This window comes from Colius striatus, chromosome 1 (assembly GCF_028858725.1).
Source record: "Colius striatus isolate bColStr4 chromosome 1, bColStr4.1.hap1, whole genome shotgun sequence".
Classification (NCBI taxonomy): domain Eukaryota; kingdom Metazoa; phylum Chordata; class Aves; order Coliiformes; family Coliidae; genus Colius; species Colius striatus.
Genome location: NC_084759.1, coordinates 72,984,603 through 73,005,221, shown reverse-complemented (window position 1 = coordinate 73,005,221; position 20,619 = coordinate 72,984,603). Strand labels below are relative to the sequence as shown.

General features: G+C 36.4%; 1 protein-coding gene across 1 annotated transcript in view; it reads left to right on the top strand.

Annotated features, from left to right (window-relative positions):
• The window catches only part of PUDP (pseudouridine 5'-phosphatase), a 75,393-nt gene extending 58,807 nt beyond the window's left edge, over window positions 1-16,586 (top strand). The window contains exon 5 of the mRNA XM_061999342.1: window positions 16,277-16,586. Within this exon, the coding sequence (XP_061855326.1) occupies window positions 16,277-16,453 (177 nt within the window). The 3' untranslated portion in view covers window positions 16,454-16,586. The remainder of the gene's footprint in view (window positions 1-16,276) is intronic.
• The last annotated feature ends 4,033 nt before the right edge of the window (window positions 16,587-20,619 follow it).

The following is a 20,619-nucleotide window of genomic DNA, read 5'->3' as shown; positions in this document are numbered from 1 at the left end:
TACATCATGTTTTGGGCAGAGGCCATCCTTCTTTCAGTGTTGTGATGACCTTTAATTTAAACCATTTCTCATTGTTGTTCACTTATTGTACTTCAGTGGAGGTCAATTTCTTCTCCTCAGTAATGAATGATAGGACATAAGGAAATGGGTTCAAGTTGCACCAGGGGAGGTTTAAATTGGACATCAGGAGGAACTTTTTCACCGAGAGGGTTATTAAGCATTGGAACAGGCTGCCCAGGGAGGTGCTGGAGTCACCATCCTTGGAGATACTCACAAGATGCATAGATAAGATGCTTAAAGATATGGTTTAGTGTAGTGATGAGCCGGGCAGTGTGAGATTGGTGGTTGGACTCAATGATCTTAAAGGTCTTTTCCAGCCTTTATGGTTCTATGATTCTGTTTGGTTTTGTTTAATATAAGTTACTTGCAGCAAATATTTTTTCAATAAAGTTCACTGTAAAATTCTGCTTTAAATTTTGACTTTATGATTTTTATGTCTTTGTGTAAATAAGTTAATTAATATCTCTTCATGTTTCACTTGGAATTTCTTTCTCTACCATGCCTCCCTTCTTCCTTCAAAGAAAAGGGACAGATTGTTTAAGGAGAATCTGGATTTTCTGTTTACAGAGCAATAAACGTTCAGAAATGAACTGCAGTTGTATATGTTGTAAAATTGCTTTTTTTTGACAGGTTAATAAATCTTAGTTGAAGGTCTGAATGACTAGCAATATAAAAAACTTATGTTTCTTGATTAAAAAAAAAAAAAACCAAAAAACACCTTTTGCATTTCTTTATAAATATAGCAAAGGATTCAGTACTATTTCAGTTGACTGTGGCCCTCTTTTTATTTGCAAATGCTCTTTTTTATGGGTGTTCTGCACAACGTTTTTTGGTTTGTGTTTTATGTTTTTTTGTTTATTTGTGGTGTTGTTTTTTTTTTTTTCTGGAGAGCATAAACAAAAATCACCTTAATTGGCAAAAAGTTTAAAATGCCATGGTTAAGTTAAGAACTTAAATCTATGTTTTCAAGCCTACACCTTTGTTGATCTTTTGGATTCATCTGTTTTGTCACTTTCATACACAGATGTGAAAGACAAATCTACCCCATATTCCAACTGCAGTAACAGTCAAGTAGGATATCTTTTCATAAAAGACTTGGGAAGAAGTATCATAAAAATACTTAGGTCGTGACTATTGATGTCGTGATTAATTTAAAAAGTTAAAAAATATTTGTTAGTTGTTTAGAAACAGATTTTTAGTAGCATGCAGAGGAACACTAGGATGAATGAAAACAAAAATCTGTCTTTGTTTCTCACGTGCCTTCTTCAGAGTCAGCAACAGTTTCTGGAATGAAAGCAATTAGAGAAAACAATAGGAAACTGAGTACAAATATCAGTGATACACCGAACTGTATGAGATACAGAAATTCAGTAATGTTGGAGATACTTTAGTGTGTATCACCAGTGTCAAATGGAAGCACATAGGATATGATTTACAGCTTATTTTGCCAAATTTGTTAGGAAGCTTACCAAGGACCTCACCCACTGCATTTTCCAGTCAGATGTCTTTCACACAGGCAGTGTCATTGCATATGTTTGAATTAGATTGAACATTTAATTCGGATTCCTGAACATTTAATCAGATAATTTAGAACTTTAAGACTACCCTTGATTTAGCAATACCTTCCCAAAACATGTTTGATGGTGTGCTCTAGTACTTTTGTATTGAATCAATGAACAGTTTTAGTTCCTGCCAAATCCCCATGATCCTGGTGTTTGGTCCAGTCCTCACAAAGTATCATGGAAGTCACTTTTTCCTCCCCAGCCCTTTCAGAGCTACTATTCTTGACATTTTAGTGCATTTTATATTAGCTTTATAAATGCATACAGTTCTTTATCTGTATATATAGAAAGATATCTATCTGTATATAGAAAGATGCAGATACATAATTTAAACTATATATACTACATATATGCATTTGTATATAACAGATATGTTGGATGCAGGAGCCTGATAGCAGCGAGGCTGATGCAGCTCCATGGCCACAGATCCAGCCAGTAGCGAGTCTGAAAAGATATTTCCAGTAGTCACACAAGCACACAAAGCATATACAAGATGCGTATATGCATGTACATGTGCCAGCCCTGCAGAGCAGCACAGCAGAAACCTTCAGCACTCACAAGCACAGACAACATCAGCAGCCTCATCCTGTTCCACTCTCTGGATGATCAGGATGAAAGTCCATTAGTGCAAAATATATACATTTGTGCACTGAGAATCCTTCCAGCAGCTGGATTTAGCCACTTAGCTGGCCCCCAGATACCAGTCTCCTTAGTTGTTGGCACCTGGAGGCTTGAGGCCCAAGGCCATAGCCTCATTCTATCAGTGCAGAGAAATCCTTTTCCCCTCCATTTCCTCCTGCCCACGCCCATGCAGTTGATGGCTTATATAGCCACAGCCCATCCGATGGTCCTGGATTCTTGAGCTTGCCTGCATCAACTCCCAGAGAGTCTCTCATGCACACACGAGACAGCCCCAGATGCCTTGGTCTCTGCAGCAGTTGGCCAATGCTGTCCTGTGCTTTCCCTGTCCCTCCAAAGCCAGCACTGCCTGTACTCTCAACTGTAGAGACACTCCTGGCTCCAAGGCCGCTTTACCTACTACCAGCTAATCCAGTGTGCTCCTCACGAGTGCTTGCATGCTCACTTGCACACCCACTTTTGCTGCAGGTGCAGCACTGTGGGCACGTAAGACCTCTGGTCGCAAGGCAAGGCCAGCATTGAGACTTCCATGCATATGTACGTGCACAGTAGTAAGCCCTTGCTCAGGAAAACCATCAGAAGTGGAGTTTAATGGAAGATACAAGACAGACTGTGCAGACATAGCGAGTTATGTGGTCTAATGTCCTCTGTTCACAGCCCACCAGTCCCTTCTGTTCCTTATTCCCATAAGGCTTCCCTGACCCATAGAGTCTCTTCTTCTGACATGCCTGGGTAGTTCTGGCCCTGCCCCAGGATTCTGCAGGGGTTCCTGTGGCACCAGCAGTAGCTGATCCAGGGGCCCCCATTGCCCTTGCAGGGCTACTGGCCTCTCCCTTACCCTAAGACTCTTGGCCCATCAGCAACCACAGGGATGAGCTCCTAGTAGGTTGATGACTGCTGTGGTGGGCCTAGGAGAAGCCAGGCAGTGTGTGATTCAGGCTCCCCTACTGGTCCTTGTTGCTTCTGCTATGCTTCTTCCTGTGTGCAAAGACAAGAACTTCTATCACGAAAACTAATATGTGTGTATATTTTTATGTATGTATTTCTATATATGAAAATGCACAGATCTCTCTCTGTAGGAACACAACACACTTGGCAATTTTAGCTGCTAATGCTTCATAGATGCTCTTTAGACTTATTAGTTATGTGACGTTTCATAACCATAGAAGATTTGTAAGGAAAAGATTCCAAATTAATGAAACCTTTCCACCTATGTTGTGCGCTTTTTCTCCAAAGAGAGTAGTTAGGAAGGCACCCAAATCAAGGAGGAAAACGTTTTTAGGTGACAGGGTAGTAGGAGAATATGTGGGAGTGAAGAACCACAGCTGGCAGCCTGAAGCACTGCCATTGCACAAGCATAAGAACATCTGATTAAGAAAAACATTTAGAATGTCACAAGCAACATCTTTGCTCTCAATCTAGATGCAAGATAGTGGTAATCTGAAGAAGCTCAAATTACAATTGTCATTGATTTTGTTAGATTTTTTTCCTGTTTCTTTTGGTAACAAAGTTAATACTTGACCTGACTGAGATTATAATAACTAGTTCTTGATAGAGTAATTGTTTCTTTCTACTACTTTACTTGTCATTGAGGAGCTCTATGACTTTGAAAGATTTGAAGTGTTTTATCTGTAGATGCAGGGTTCAATGGAGAAAAGAGAAGTTTTAGTGTCTTTTCTCACATTTTTCTTGCGAAGATTAGAACATACAAACCTTTGAAAAATATGAAACAGATGTGTTTAGCTACACCTCCAAGACCTGCAAACCCAAAACATATATCCCCAAGACAGTCTTTCCTTATGGATGAAAAATTTTGTTCTTCACTCTTTAGATTTATTTGCCATCTGATTTATAAGTTTTTATTATTCAGTAATGAATCTTACCTGTATCTCACTAGAAGTAGTTGAAATCAATTAGTGAAAGTTTTTAAATGTAATAGAAAACATTACAAATTCTAATTAGAAAAGAATGGGAGAAAAATTACCCGAGATGTTTCCTCTATACTGAGTCATGGTGTTTGAGATTCACTTTTACTTCTTCACTGACAGCTTGTCCTCCTTTTTTTTTTTTGTAGTCATAGCATATTTTACCTAGTAGCCAGAACATTTCTTTCAGTGGATTGTGTGGCAGTGATACTTTGTCACCTTGACATACCTACTGCCATCTGGTTTCCCCAGGGAATCCTTATATACTGTCTGGGAGCTGAGACTTCCAAGTTGTCAGCAAAATGCTACTCGTAGCACTCAGCTGTCTGTCAATTTATCCAGATTCTTGGCAAAACTTGTGGCAGTGTCTATTTCTGAACTGATTGCATTGCTGTATTGGAGATGGCTTCTTTCAGGTCATGGGTTGTGATGGTTAGAGCAATGTAAAATTACTGTTTGTCATGTGCCATGGGAGCCTTACTAATCTATAAATATACACCAATTGATTTTAAAAAGAAGAAAAGAGAGGTGACTTAGGTTTTTTTCCCCAAAATAATTACACCTTGTAACTCTCTTTATCTAATGTTAATGTTATTTAGTTTAATAATTAATGTTAAATCTCATTCAGGTTCTTCTTTGTAAGTCGACTGCAAACATTTGTGGAGAGAGCAATTTGCTTTTGCCTTAGCTGTGAAGAAATATGTTTATATCAGTATTGAGGTGACTGAGACTCTTCCTAATGGAGTGTTTTATATTCTCATCATAGGTTCTCTAGTGGTCACTTAACAATGTGTTTTGTCTATATTTTTTGCACATTTGTCATTCAAACGTTATATTTTAAAGTTCTATTACAGTACCATCTGTCTCTGCACCACTGAGTGTGGTTATACACTTTTGAACAGGAAAGAAAAGTACACTGATTTCATACTCAGAAAAAAAAAGATGACTATGATGGCAAATGAACACCAAGTTGACTATGAGCCAGCAATATACCATTGCAGCAAAGTTGACAGATGATGAGTGTTGACAGCAAGTTGAGGGAGGTGATCCTGCTTCTCTTCTCAACAGTGGTGAGGCTATACCTGGAGTACTGTGTCCACTTCTGAGCTCCCTATAGTATGATATACATATGGAAGCCACAGAGATGAATAAGGGACTGGAGCATCTCTTGTATGAGGAAAGGCTGAGAGAGCTCAGATTATTTTACTTGGAGAAGAAAAGGCTGAGGGGAGATCTTACTAACTTATGTAAAGACCTGGAAGGAGGATGCAAAGAGGATGGCGCCAGGCTCTATTCAGTGTTGTCCAGTGACAAGACTAGAGGCATTGGACACAAACTGAAAGACAAGAGGTTCCCTCTGAGCATCAGGAAATATTTTGTTTATGGTGAAGGTGACTGAGCACTAGCACAGGTTGCCCAGAGAGGTGGTGGACTCTCCTTCCTTGGAGATGCTTAAAACATTGTCTGGACCTGGTCCTGGGCAGCTGGCCATAGATGTCCCTATCTGAGCATGGGAGTGAAACAGAGGACCTTCAGATGACTCTTCCAAACTCAATTATCCTATGATTCTATGAATCCATACAATATGTAACTTTTGCTTATTTTCACTGTGAGTGTGTGTGTACATTATGTATACATAATCCATAACATTGTAGCACAAAAACATGGCAGCAAGTTTTAGAGTAACAATTTCAACAATCACAGAGATATGGACACATTTAGTCTAAATGGGAAATCGACGCTCATCCTTTTACAAAGGCTCACTCAAACTGTTGAAGGTCAGCAAATTCAGGATCAGTGAGTTCATTAGGTAAGTGATGATTCTTAGTTTTAATATAAAATCATTATTGCATTGGATGAACAAGTAGTTTCCACTTAAGCATATGGCTTGTTGCAGTATTTTGAGGACATTGCCCATGAGAGATTGATTTACAGGCAGATAGGTGATAGTTTTCCTTTTAAATTAGTATGCCATCTGTCAGCTTTATACCCTGTTGACATCTGGACATTAATTTCTGATTGAAATATACAGATGAGAGAGTTTTTTGAAATAAAAATGATATTAAGAAAAATCTGATGAGAACTCAGATAATAATAAACTTGTTTCTTTGAGGAACTGAATACTCGAAAGAAGTTACTCGTGGCAGAACTGGTGTGACAAGCATAGTTAATAGTTGCTGATACCATGACTGGTATTCATTAACTAATGTTAAGCCAGTGTCATAGCTGTGTTAGTTACTAATCTAGAATATATCAAACTGAATAAACCTTAGGCCACAGAGAAATACAGTATTTGTATGGAGACATAAATACACCATGTAATTATGCATGCATGTTCATACACAGAGTTAAGTATGTTTTTTCCATTTTTCTTTGTTTACCCAGGAATATTCCCTAACATCTACATGCCTTGCTCCTTTCACTGAAAGTGATTTGTTATTCTGCCTGTAAGCATGCTTGAGTCAAAATAAAAACTGATAGCTTTTGGTTGAGGTGACTATTAACATTCTCTTATCTCGTAGAGCTGGTCTAATAGAAAAATAGGCACAACTTAATAACTGTAGGTCATCAATTCAGTTTTTTTTTTTTAAATTTATTTTATTTTTAAAAAGTGTTTCCATGCAGTATTTTTAAAAGCTAGATGATATCATTAGGGGCATTCTGACAGAAATGTTTCAAAATATATTGCAACAGGAGATTAAGTTTTAAATTACTTTCTGCATGTGAATTCATTTTAAGAGTATATTAATTGTCATATTTATAGTAATATTTTAACTTGGAATTTACAGTGGAAAGAAGTTTTTTAGAGGAGTGGTTTGTTTTAAAGGTTAGTTCACATAAAACTACTTGATATTCACTGGCTTTCTGACTTAAGAGTTTTCATGTCTTGAAATACCTGGATAATTATTGCTTCCCTAAAATAAACAAAGCAAGCGGACGAAAACAAGCTAGAGATTAACTTAAAGAGATTGCTTCTCTACTCAATTCTTAAAAAAATAATTTTGACATTTTCTTTTAAAATTTCGTCTTAGTACCTTTTTACCAATAATAATCATATTGATCTGATGGATCTTGTGCAATTGAAGTTAATTCCTAATTCAGGGTTAGGCGAGTGCTGTCCATTAAATGAATTACTTCTCACAATAAATAGTTCAAAAGGGGTATATCATGCATAGTACACATAGAAATATGGTGATTCTTGTTACTTTGGTGGTAGATTTCATGTTCTTTAGAAATACTGCATATAGCACACAGAAATACTCCCTTGGGTAGAGAAAATGTAAGAAATTTTGTGTTCTGAGGTTCTGAAAAACTTTGCACAGACATTTTGTGCTTTTACACAGTGTCTGCTTTATACAGATACACAACTTTCTGGGAATGAGTCTGCACTTTGAAGGGATGAATCTCTCTGTGATTAAAACAGTGCCCAAAAAGCTGGATTTGTATTTCTCTAAAGTCTCATGTTCATTCTCAGTGATTACATGGTTGTTCTCCAGTTTATGATTATAGTAATAGAATAGTGTTCTATTAGAGTAGATTCACAGAAAAGCAAGCAAACACAGCACCCATCACTAGGAGACAGAAGCATACACTGATTAACAGGACCTTAAAGAAAGAGGAAGAGGAAACAACCTTTCATTGGCAACACACTATCCATTTGTCTTTGTTACTTTTGAAACTACCTTCTAGGAAGGTTAGAAGCATTAGGAGAAAATTGTCTAATTGGTCACTTTAGCTTTTGTCTTGAGCAAGTATGTGGAATTTAATGACATGTGATGGAAATACATCAAATTGAACCATCTACTGTCGTATAGATGCAACAGACTAATTGATACATTACTGTCAATACTATTGCAATTTTACAAGCTCATATTTTAGTGTTAACAGTAGTTTGCATATCAGTGAGTTCAAAAGAAAATTTTGAAGTAGTTCTGTTTTAGAAAGGATCCCTAATAATGACCTGAGTCAAACATTCATGCTATTTTCTTTCAAAATCTAAAGCTTTACACTTTTGTATCTCTTTATGATATTAGTCTATTTCCTTTTTCAAATTACTATGTTTATTTCAGATTCTAATGGTTCTTCCTAGTGCTGATTATCTTAAATGTATTGCTTTTCTTTGACTCTTCTGTTTCATTAACCTCCTTATGAGGTGTGACTCTCTCCAAGATATTACACTTTTAGAAGATTTTAGTAGTTGGTCTTGGATTTGGTTTGTACTGAAATAAAACCAACTTTTCATTTTCTGCTTTCGTTCTCTGTTTTTTTGTCAAGCTAGTACTATTAAGTTATTCTTCCAAGCTATCAGTAAAAACTGATTATATTTTTCTTTTAATAGTTAGAAAAGCCAGTTTCCAACAGAAAGTCTTTCTGATTCAGTTCAGATATTTATTCAAATTCAACAACTTGGAGTTAATATTTTTTCCAACTTACTTGTGTACTTTGTTGTTCATCTGCCTCTTAGAAAATCTGTATTGAGAACAGACAATTGCCATTTTTAATATATTTACTTCCTGTAGTTGAAATATGAGAAAATTACAATTAGAATTTTGTTACCGTTTTACTGGTTTTACTTAAACATGCTAATTAATGGTTTTGTGCTTGGAGTTTTATGCTGTTAATCTTTAATAGCCTCTAAAAGATAACTGAGCTGTTTGGAAGAAAACTACGTTTCTTTCTGAAGAGTTAAACTATAACACAGCTTCATCTCACCAGACCAGTGACACTGTGTTGTGTATGGTTCAATGAGAAGCTTGTACTGAATAGAATTTAAAAAAAAAGTCTTTTTCCATAACTTTTTTCCACTCCCAATGAAAACTTGTTTAAAGGTGAATGTGTCTTCTTACTCCTCTTTCTTTACTGAAGAAATTAAGAAATTACTTTATGTCTGAGGCACATATGGGTTGTTAATTAAGATGATATTTAGATTAGGTAAAGATATGTTTCAAAATACAGGCTGGTCTTTCTTTGCGGGAAAAGAACACTGGTCAAGGAGACACTGTAGAACAAAAAGAACTTATTGCCAAAAATTTATACAACTTGAAAAAATTGAATTGTTCCGTGAGAATCAGCTGCCTTCTGTAGCACCTTGTCTTCTGTAGGCAAGTGGTGGTCCAGTTACACAAAGCAGGCAGGGTACCTGCCATTGCCAACCTTCTTTGCTGCGCCTGTGGCTTTGTAGAGATTCCCTGTGTCATAAAAGATCATTTCATTTATTCAGGAAAGACTTTTGATACCTACTTCCAGTTTCAGTTTGAGACTTAGAATGTGGATTCATCAAAACTGCTCCCCCTTTGGGTGTACTTGGTTTGTATCTCTGATATGTTTCCTCATGGAATGGGGCCAGCCTTTTCTTCAGGGTGCAGAGTGATCATGCAGTAGGCAAGAGGCACAAGCCAGACACAAAAAACTCCTGCTAGGTGCTCAGGAAACTATTTTCTCTATAGGTGTGCTCAAATATAGGAAAAACTTGCCTGGGGGGTATGTGGAATATGCATCCTTGAAGATACTCAAAGCTCACCTGGTCACGCCCTGAGCAACCTGCCCTGGCTGGACATGCATTGAGTAGGGGTGTTTCTAAATGGTGACCTCCAGGGATACGCTCCAGTGTAAATTATCTTATGAAATTATCCTACACTTCTGAGCTCTGTTTACAAGATGCAGTTATTAGAATGTGTGTGTGTTAAACGTCAAGAAAGTCAGTGGTTTCAGTAAAAGTACTTCTGTGTGGAAAGGAGGACAGCACAAATTAACTCTTTCATTGCACAGAAATACGGTTTAGGCCATTTTTAACAAATGAGTGGCATAAAAAAACGAGCATGTTATGCAGTATGAGGAATCTCAGTAGAGAGCAACTTGAGTATTTACGTTGTGTTCTCCATAAAAGAACAATACTCTTCTATGGCTAATGCAAGCTGCAGTTGATTGAGTTAGGTTTCTGCTGCCAGGATAATTGGACACTGTTTCAGAAACGCCTGGGAATTTCTTGAGTCCTGTAACACAAGTTGCCATACAAAGTTCCCAGTGTGCTGTCCTCTAAACACACAACCCTCTGTGAAAGAGTGCTTCAGCCATCCGGAATGATCAGAGTAACCCCGCATGTAAATGTGACCTTCTCCCTGCCTCACAGAGCCGCTGTGTCTGGCTCTGACTGTCACTCACAGAAGCACTTTCTTTCACTTGATTGAGTCTTGAAAGCAAGCAAGAAATTTGAAATTTCTCCTCCTTCTTCCACATCCAAACCGTTTTACTCCTTTTGGCCCACCTTAAGATAACGTCCTGTAAACTGGTTTGTGAGAGAGTTGCTGCTGGTATGATCTGAAATGTAAAGTGACATTTATGCAAGAGCTGTAAACGCAGTGATCTAATTATATGCAGATGTAACATACTTTTTTATTCGTTTAAACCACACTAATGATTTTTCTTGTCTTCTGATAAATCTTTTCGTTCTTGTAGTGATTGGCAACATTCACCTAGTAGCAAGTTAATAAAAATCTGAGTTAAAAAGAATATGTGCATATAATTTCCAAACACTTCTTAATATGAATCTTTGAATCATAAAGAATAGTGACTATTAGTTAGTATTCTAGGTACTGTTGCTTAATTCATTTGATCATAGGTTTAAAGCTTGTTTATTCACTTTTTATGGCATTTATAAATATCTTGGCTTACTCTTCTTTTTCCTTAATGGAAATAAGTTGTGGGCCTGTAAGGTGCATGACTTTGTTAAACAGCATATTTATATGATTCTTTTACCCCTGGCTAGTCAAATTGGCATGTATCCTGAAAATAAAATTAAATGTAGTTCATTATTGCTACTAAGACTTTTCCATTCTATTTTTAGAAAAAAAGTCCAAAGGTTTGAAGTGACACGTTAGTTAGGTTATTTCAGTATTGTTTTTCATAGTTCTTCTGAGAATCAACACAGTGGGACGCCAAAATTGCAAACACTGTAGCTGTTTAAAATGCATTTATTCAATAATAAATAAGAAACTCCAGTAGTAAATAGGTCACCCAGAAATACATTTTCCCCTTGTTCCAAGATACTTTGAATATGAAAGCATAGGAAAAAAAAAAAAAGAAAATACAAGTTACCTTAAAAATAGTCCAACATCTGTGTTATGATATGTTAGTGAAGTTGTTGATGTTTCCCCTCTTTTGGTGAATTTCCATCACCTCCCATAAATGATAAACAGTGTCTTTTCAGCATCTCAGTATTTTTAAAGGCATATATATGGGCCAGTGTTGTATTTTGGTATTATCAGAGGGGTTGGACTAGATGATCTCTAAAGGTCCCTTCCAACCCTACCATTCTATGATTCAATGATTATGGTTCATAAAAATTTCTAGGGTCATTCACAGTAGTTAACACAGTTGGTCAATAGTGGAATTTTTTTGAAAATAGGAAAAAATCGACTGGACAAGGAAAAAAAGATAAAAGTTGTTGAACAAAACAAAACACATGATTGCAGTAGTAGTATTTTTAGAGTATTTATTAGATACTACTTAGTTTTTAATTATGACCACAGAGTATGAGTTACTTTTTCAGAATGAAGAAAGTAAAACTACCTTTGGAAGTCAACATTCAACAAGTTAGCTGTAGAAATGGAAGACATGACCACCTCCTGATTTACCTTCTATTGTTCTGAAATCAATATGAGCTGGCTGTATTTGGTGAATTTCTTCCTGCAGCCTGTTTTGGGGCTCATTTTGATGACCTTTGAAATCAATGGGGATTTTTTTTTAGCCATATGATTGAGTTTTAATTAGATCTTAACTGCTTAGAGATGACTGCGTTGGGCATCTATATGACAACTAGTGTATAAGGCTGGAAATTTTACAAATAACACATCCTGCTTTTAATGGGTTGATTTCATCTTGAAGGAGGAAAATTAGTGATTAATAAAGAAGTTACAGAAATGTAATATACAGTCCATAAGAAGCCCCAAACATGTCACATTCTGATACCAATTGTTTTTGTGTCATCTGAGGACAAAATATACGATAATCTTCTACTGTTTCTTCTCATCAAATGCAGAAAGAAACTGATCCTGTTCAGAAGATGGAGATTGAACATAGGGATAACCCCTCAGAGGTCTTACCAAGTCCTTTTTGAAACTGTGAATCAAAACCTCAAAATCCCACTGTTTACCTTTTTCACTTTGTTTCAGCAGGAGGGAAGAATAAAATTAATTATTATTCCTATTTTTAACCACTATTGTCCACAGAATGCTTTTTCTGTTTTGTTTTTTAATCAGAGTACATACTTGCAGCAGTTTTGAAGTTGGGTTTTATGCACGGTGGGAGAGTCATTCTGTCAGTAATTCCTCAGAAGGCAAGGTAATTTTAACTTAGTTCTGTGTAAGACTCAATAGGACTGATTTTGTTTTTAATCATGTTGGCTTCAGTGTGGATAGACCATAAGGTAAACGTTACAGTGCTAACAGACTAAAAAATGAAAAATGCAGTACCTGTTTTCCATGGAGCAAATGGGGAATACAATGTAAAAATAATAATATATTAAAATGTTTAGGGAAGAAAAGGAAGAAATTAGCAAATACACTGTTCCTTTTCTTCCCACTGTTTTTATTAAAGGGAATGAAATACTCAATACTCTGACTGGTAAGACTGATTCAAAGCCAAAGTGCTAAAATGAGCAGTTTAGTCCATACATCTGCAGATGTTTTCACTGAGATGAAGGGCCTAACCAGACCAGACCAGAACGAGCAAATAGAAGATTTTTGTAATTCAATATGAAAGAACTTAAGGCTGTATTTACCCATTTTAGAGAAAATTGGATACCCATTGATAAAATACCCATTTGTTGAAAATTTTCTTTTCATTCTTTCTTTACAGACAAATAAATGGATGTGTTTAATTTGCAGATGAGTTCTATGTGTATAAATTACACCATCTTTAATTCTGTTTTAGAGTTGATACAGTGGTGTCATATGTGGTCAAGGATATTTCTTTGATAAGCACTCTCCATGTGTATGTATTATCTTCATAGTTTTTTCAAAATATTAAATTCAAAACTTACTTAAATATTTTTTCCTTACAAACTTCCTGATTATCACTAATACCAATAACACTTATGGATATCCCCATTAATTATCTAAATATTCTGCCCAGACATTTACAATATATAGATTGGAGAGGGTCTGCTATAAATACCAAGTGCCTAACAAACTCTCTTTTCTTATACTTTTCTTATTTCACGTAGGAAGATAACGTAATGAGGTGGTACAGTGATTTTATTACTTCTTCCTTTGGTTAAGTGATTAATTTTTCTTCTTCTAGATTCATAGAGTGAAATATAAATTAGTATGCTTTAATACTTTACTTTTTTAAGCATCTAGTTCATTCCAAAGTGAAAATTTTCCTATATTAATATGACCTTTTTAGAGATCGCAAAGCAGTAGTATTGATCAGTGACACAAGTTTTAGAAATAATGCAGAGAAGCTGCCAGAACCTCAGCTGAAGTCTGTATAAATCTCATCTGTCTCTCAAGAGTTGGACTGATGCTGATGTTGCAGTACTTAAGCAAAATGGGGAAGAACTTGGCTGCTTTCATATCTCTAAATTTAGTATGTGGGTGGGCCAAGACACTGAACAATTTATAACATCTCTGTGCAGCAAAGTTAATAAATCCATTTTGTATGTGAACCTCTGTAAACCTTTCATCATCCATTAAAAATATTTCTGCACTGTTGACAATAAGTGTTAGTAGCAAGAAAGACTGGAGGAAGACCTAGTACACTTATTTCCTGTAGCATTAAAGCCACTGTAATTATAGGTCATTTGCGTGGCTTCTTTGGTAATTAAGAGTTTTAATTGCTTCTAGTCCCAGGAAATTAGTTAAGCTTTTCATTATGCATATTGCCTTCTGTAATCATCCGCTTCTCTTGTACTGTAAGCTTTGTGACATCATGGAAGTCAATTAGGTCTGTCAAGGCAGAGCAGCAAAGAACATGTCTTTGCATGGGATGGATTGAAAAGGTTTCTGAAAGGCCTTGATAATGCTATTCTATGCAACATTTAAGCTTACTCTTTACAAAACAAAGCCTGTCAGGGTTTTATTTACTGTCCTCAGAGTCCTCAGAGTGCTTAGAGTCACAAAGATATCATTAAGAACAAAACCTATAGGCAGAACTGTGCTTCTGCTCTAATAGCAATTATTCCAAGCTTTGCAGGATGAGCTGGTTACATATTTGTAGTTGCTAATAGTGATAACAGTCAACATTTGAAAAATCTCAAACGCTGTTCAAGCAGAAAAGAGATTAGTGTGATTCCGCTGGCTCACTAAAAATCATTAGGTTTTACTTTATCACATGCAAGGTAGAAGGCACCTCTTGGCAGACTCCAAGTGGTTGCTGACATGTTGATGGGCAAGAACCAGTATTTTTAAAAGAAGAGGAAGCAGAGTAAAGGATTTATTCTCTCTTCCTCTTCCACAGTCTCTGCTACAAATAGGTATATATAGTGAGATATATATAGAGATAGATAGATATATATATGTAGTTTCATACATCTTGGAAAACAACATTTTCTTTGAACATAATAAACATTGTGCATTCCTACTCTTTTCTGGTGAAATTGTTGTGTGTTAGAGAGCATAAAAGATAAAATATGCTGCTGTACGTTCTCTTGACGTGTCATATCTGGATTCAGACAGAAGTTAAACTTTAAGTTTAGTAAGTCATTACTCTTACCCATTTGGTATTGGTTGCCACAGTCTATTGTCATGAAGAAAAGGATGAGAAAATCCATCCTGTGTATGTAGGAAGGGATTTGATAGATCGATAATGACTGTAGAAAAGGGCTTAATGCTTGAGTGAGAAATTTGCAATGAGGCAGAGTTGCACTGTTTGAAGCGTCTGAGGAAAATTGCACTAACCATCCTAACATCCGTGTTGAATTACTGAAATTACTTGTGGCAGTGATGTTGGTATTAGTAGTAGTAGCTGTGCTAATAATATTGATAACAAATGCAGTCTGAATTGCAGGAATGTTAGAAACCACTTGCTGGTATAGGTCAAAATTTTTCAGATGGTTGGATGCTAAAAGTTGCTTTGGATCATCTATGGCCCAAAAATTCAAAATTAAGACTGAGTAATGTCAAGAAGAGATGCTTCATTATATCTATTAGGAAAAAACTTGAGCAGCGTTGTCTTTTGTTATATAAAAGATCCAACTGGATGATTTTTTTCTATATATTTATTTATGTTACATATTTATATATTAGACACATAAAAATAATACCTTATATAATATATATAATTATATCTAGAAAAAACATTATCATATATAATTATATATTATATTAGAAAGTTATATGTGATATTTATGATACATGTTTATTAAGTAAATGTATTAATTTTGTTTACGTTAAATTATAAAATTCACGTAAGTCGTGCATTGATTCCAAACTGTGATGTTGAATGATTGTGACTATTGAAAGACCTGGAACTTTTACTTGACCAAACTACCTCTTCTCCAGAATTAACCTACCAATACAATTGTTGATATTCTTTCTCACTTTAGCTTTGAAAGAATACGGCAAATAGTGCATGAATTCAGCAACACTCGTCTAACAGATGACTTCTATCTTACTCTCCACTTATCCAAAGTCCTAATACTGACCTAGATAGTGTTGTCTTTCCCCTCTTGTGTATGTACAAAATGCCACACCTTTAACTGAGAGAACTTATTTTGGCATTTTGTAGGTTGTAAAGTTGGTCCTGAGGAGTTAAATTGCCTGCTTATAAAGGTATTTAAGCAGTTGCTTTACTTTAAGTTTGTGCTTAAACAAATTAAAACAAATCACTTAGGAACATCTGGATAACCAGTTGCTGGGATTGCAGTATGTGAGATAATGATTTTTTTAAAATTTAAATGAATTTAAGGTTAATTACGATGCAGCTGTTCAAATTGAGAGGCTTGGCCTAATTAGAGATGTCTAAGCCAGGCATTGAATTTAGCTGTCTTACTAAGTTTTGTTCAGGATCATTCTCTCTTTTAAAACAAGAGATTAAAAGTTCATGGTAACATTATTCTTTAATTTTTCCCCTCTCCTCCTTGTTTCTCAGTGTCTTGTGTTTGAAGATTCACCACTTGGAGTTAAAGGAGCACTGGCAGCAGGAATGCAAGTGGTTATGATTCCAGATGAAAAATTAAATCCAGACCTTAAAAAGGGGGCAACACTACTGCTGAACTCCATGGAGGATTTCAAACCAGAACTGTTTGGTTTGCCAGCTTATGATTAACGTCTGATGTCTATGAACATGCACTTTACTGGTGGGAAAGTGGAATTAAATTTTGTTATGGTTTTATGATTGTTTGCATCTTTTTCTCTCTTCCTCAAAATCAGAGCACAAAAATTGTGTTAACACTTAGTCTTCTACACAGTACCTTTGAAATTTGACTGGAATCTTTATGATGTGTCTTTGTGATCAATGCTAAATTAAAGCAGCATTTTGTCTTGTGAAATGAATCCAGCCTTGTTCTCTGAACAACTTAATGTTTTCTGGTGTGGTAGATTGGGCCTGGCTGGGTGCCAGGTGCCCGCCAGAGCTTCTCCATCACTCCCATTCTCAGCTGGACAGGGGAGAGAAAATATAATGAAAGACTCATGGGTAAGGATCACTCAGCATTTACCATAACAAGGAAAACAGACCTGACTTGGAGAAATTAATTTGTTACCAATGAAGTCAGAGAAGGATAATGAGAAATAAAAATGTTAAAACACCTTCAGATGGTTGGATGCCAAAAGTTGCTTTGGATCATCCATGGCCCAAAAAATCAAAGACTGTGTAATTTAAGACCCCACCCTTCCCTCCTTCCCAGGCTTAGATTCATCCTGTGTTTTCTCTGCCTCCTCCCTCTCAAGTAGCACAGGGGGATGGGGAATGCAGGTCAAAATCAGTTCATCACACATTGGCTTTGCCACTCCTTCCTCCTCAGGGGGAGGACTCCTCACACTCTTCCTCTGCTCCAGCATGGAGTCCCTCCCATGGGAAACAGTCCTCTCCAATGTGAATCCTTCCCAAGGGCTACAGTTTTTTACAAGATGCTGCAGCATGAGTCTCCCATGGGGTCTGCCAGCAAACGTGCTGCAACGTGGGCTCTTGATGGGTCCACAGGCCCTGCCAGGAGCCTGCTACAGTCACAGCCTTCTTCAGGCATATCTGTGCAGGGTCCTCTCTGTGCTGCAGGTGGATCTCTGTTCCCCTGTGGCGTCCATGGCTGCAGGGGCAGGGCCTCACCATAGGCTGCACCACAGCCTGCAGGGTAGTCTCTGCTCTGGCACCTGGAACACTTCCTCCCTCTCCTTCTGCACTGACTTTGATGTCTGCAGAGTTTCCATGTTGCAATGTAGCCTTCCCTTTCATTCTTGTGAAATGAATCCATCCTGTCTCCCTGCTTCAATTCTGATCATGTTACGGCCTTAACTCTTTCATATCCAAATAACTTTCTGTAGGCCGTTAGTACTCTTCCATTTTTAGCTCTAGGCATTTCGGGTGTTTTACTGCTAAAGTGTTTTTCATATCAGTGAATCATAGAAATCATGCAGGATCCTTACTGGACTTATACAAACCCAGACTTTTACATCTTCTATGTAGACTGTTATTATTTTCTGTTACAGTAGTATGTTCATACCTCAAAGAATTAAGAAAATTGTATCCCATATGATCAGTCAAATATGACCTAGATAGTACCAGAAGATTTTTAGCACATATAGTAGAGCAGTTTGCAGATAAATGCTTTTCATCTAAGGATCTAGCAGCATTTTTTTTAAAATAGAGTAAATGTGTTTTCAATGTAGGTATTTTGGGTATTGTGTTATTTCTATAGGCCCATGGGTATTGTAGTCATTAGTGTCTGTATGGTGACAGCAACCCAATATGAATTTGATTTCTAGTCTTTCCAAACAAGATAACAGAAATACTGCTGTATAATTCTCCCTTTGACTTACATTACATCACACGGTGTTACTGTAGAGCAATAATTCTGAGCTTTCAAGTGTAAAACAGGTGCCTGTTGGGATCCCCTTCATTCACAATTACTGAATTCCAAGAGGAAAGTTACTAGGTAGAACAAGCTTTAATAAGCCATAATTAGTGACTTTTTCAAAGTTTTGCATATATTTAATTTCACTGGGGAGTTTCACAAAAAATACAAATGAAGCATCTCTCGTTTACAGTTTACTTCGAAGGAACTGTCATCAAAGTCATGAATTTTCTTTTTAAGGATTTAGAGACATTAATAAATATATCAATGACAGGACTAGAATTACTTCATCGTGACCACCGTGATGAGATCAGCATGTCCTGCAAGTTTAATTTAATAACCTTATCTTTTACTGAAAATTAATAGTCAGAAAACTATAACTTCTTAACAGTAAATCCTGTCCCATACAGTTATTATTCCACGTGTTTAATATCCCACCTTACAATTGTCAGTGAGATTATTGCCCCAAATGGAAGTCTGTGAATCTGAGCCATATGGTATAGCTTTCCCCGCTTTTTACTAAAATTGCCTTCCCTATACTTCATAGCTTACTGTTGGCCAACTTCCTGGCACTGTACTAAACCATTTGACTGTTATTAAAGTAAGTATCAGTGTTGTGGTTAGTTTTTTTCTTGACTGAATGAGAAATCAAAAGAGTACACAAAATTAAATTCTTTGTCTATGCTGACCTTAAAAATCATGTCATCTCCATCGTATGTGAGGCAGAGATGTCATCAGTAGGTGACTGTAACCTGCTCGATTAACCATATGCCAAGTATCAACATATGGGTTTATATATTTCTTTACCCACTCTTTGGTTGGTTCTTTGGCTCTGTAGCTTTGACCATCTCAACAACGTCTGTTCAGAAATGGAAAAAAAAAGTATTAAGAACTTGGATCCCCTCCCTTCCTTCCATCTGCTGCTTTCTAGATGAAGTCCTGTTCTGACTGAACTGAAAGAGTCCATACCAGATCCTGGCTACAGATCATAAGGACATGTGAACAATGAGGACATTTGAATGCTCCATCTGTGTTTGTATGAAGAGGACTGTTAAAAAACAATTTAAAAACTCCATCCTCTAACTCACCAAGCCAACTTAAGCACATGCTTAATTCATTTTATTATGCATAGAAAGTAAGCACGGGCTTAATTTTCAGGATGTGTTTAGTTTTATTTGGCGTAGTATAGAACATGTGCTTCAGACATTTGTTGAGAACATTGCCAGTCTCCACAAAATAAAGGCAAAACTTGATAGATTTTTTACCACTGGAAAGCAGGATAACTTCAGGAAGGTAGAGCTAAATTCAGTCATTAAAATATATTTTTTTTTAAGTAAAGTGAAGGCATATATAGCCATATATGAAGTGTTGTACTGGAACTTAAACTCCTTTCTGCCTCACAAGTGAATTCGGTTTAATATTTTTCTGGAACTCCAGTGGGATTAATCTTTGTAGAATTTCCAGGTTGTGAAGATATACATAAACAGGACTTTCATCAAATATATTGAAGTGAAGATTCATTGCATTGTACCAGGATTAATTTTAAAACGCAGTCTGACTTCTGTGATGATTGGCACTTGCCTTCTGCAAATAAAATCAGAAAAAGCTGAGATATTCATTTGTCATTTGGATTAGAGCTTTTTTTCTAATGAATGCTGTAGTTAAAACCATAGAAATCTCTACTCAGAATCAATTCATGTTGTCTTCAGCAGAAGCCAAAGCGCATAAAATAGAAAAAAAATTACAAGAAACTTCATAGTAATAAGATATGGAAATATCATCTACTGCATTAAAATTCATCCATATCTTTAAGAATTAGAGAATGAAGGTGGAAATTTTCTGCATTATTACTAGCTCTAGATACAGGTTATCCATACAGAAATCCATGCATGTTTTTTTGATCTTCATAAATTTAGACACTAAAAACAGTAGCAAGGCACTAAATTCCACAATTCCATGGGCCATATGAAAAATTAATTTCTGATATTTTAATATTAGAATAATCTTTTTAAAATAAACTCAGTGGGGTTTTTTTCTATTTAGTTTCTTTCTGTTTCTAATTTACCACTTCATAACTTCCCTGAACTTCCCGTCTTTTGACACTGAGAAGGTAGAACTGTGCTTTTGTCAGATCATTGGGAAAAAAAAAAAATGAAAGACTGGAGTGGAGGAAAAGGAACTGTCTCAGAACATTTTCCTGTTCAAAGGGAAATATGAGTGCCATCTGCATTTCATGTTAACTTTCCCTTTGGCTGACACTTCACAAATGGTGGATCTACATACTTTCTTAAAGTAGTAAACAGAAGGACATGAACTCAAACCCATACCAGAACTTCCAAGAACAGAGAAACGTACCCTGGCAGCAGGGCTCACTGAGTGTGCCTCCTCACCAGGTAGCTTAGTGCAACAAAACTCCATAGAT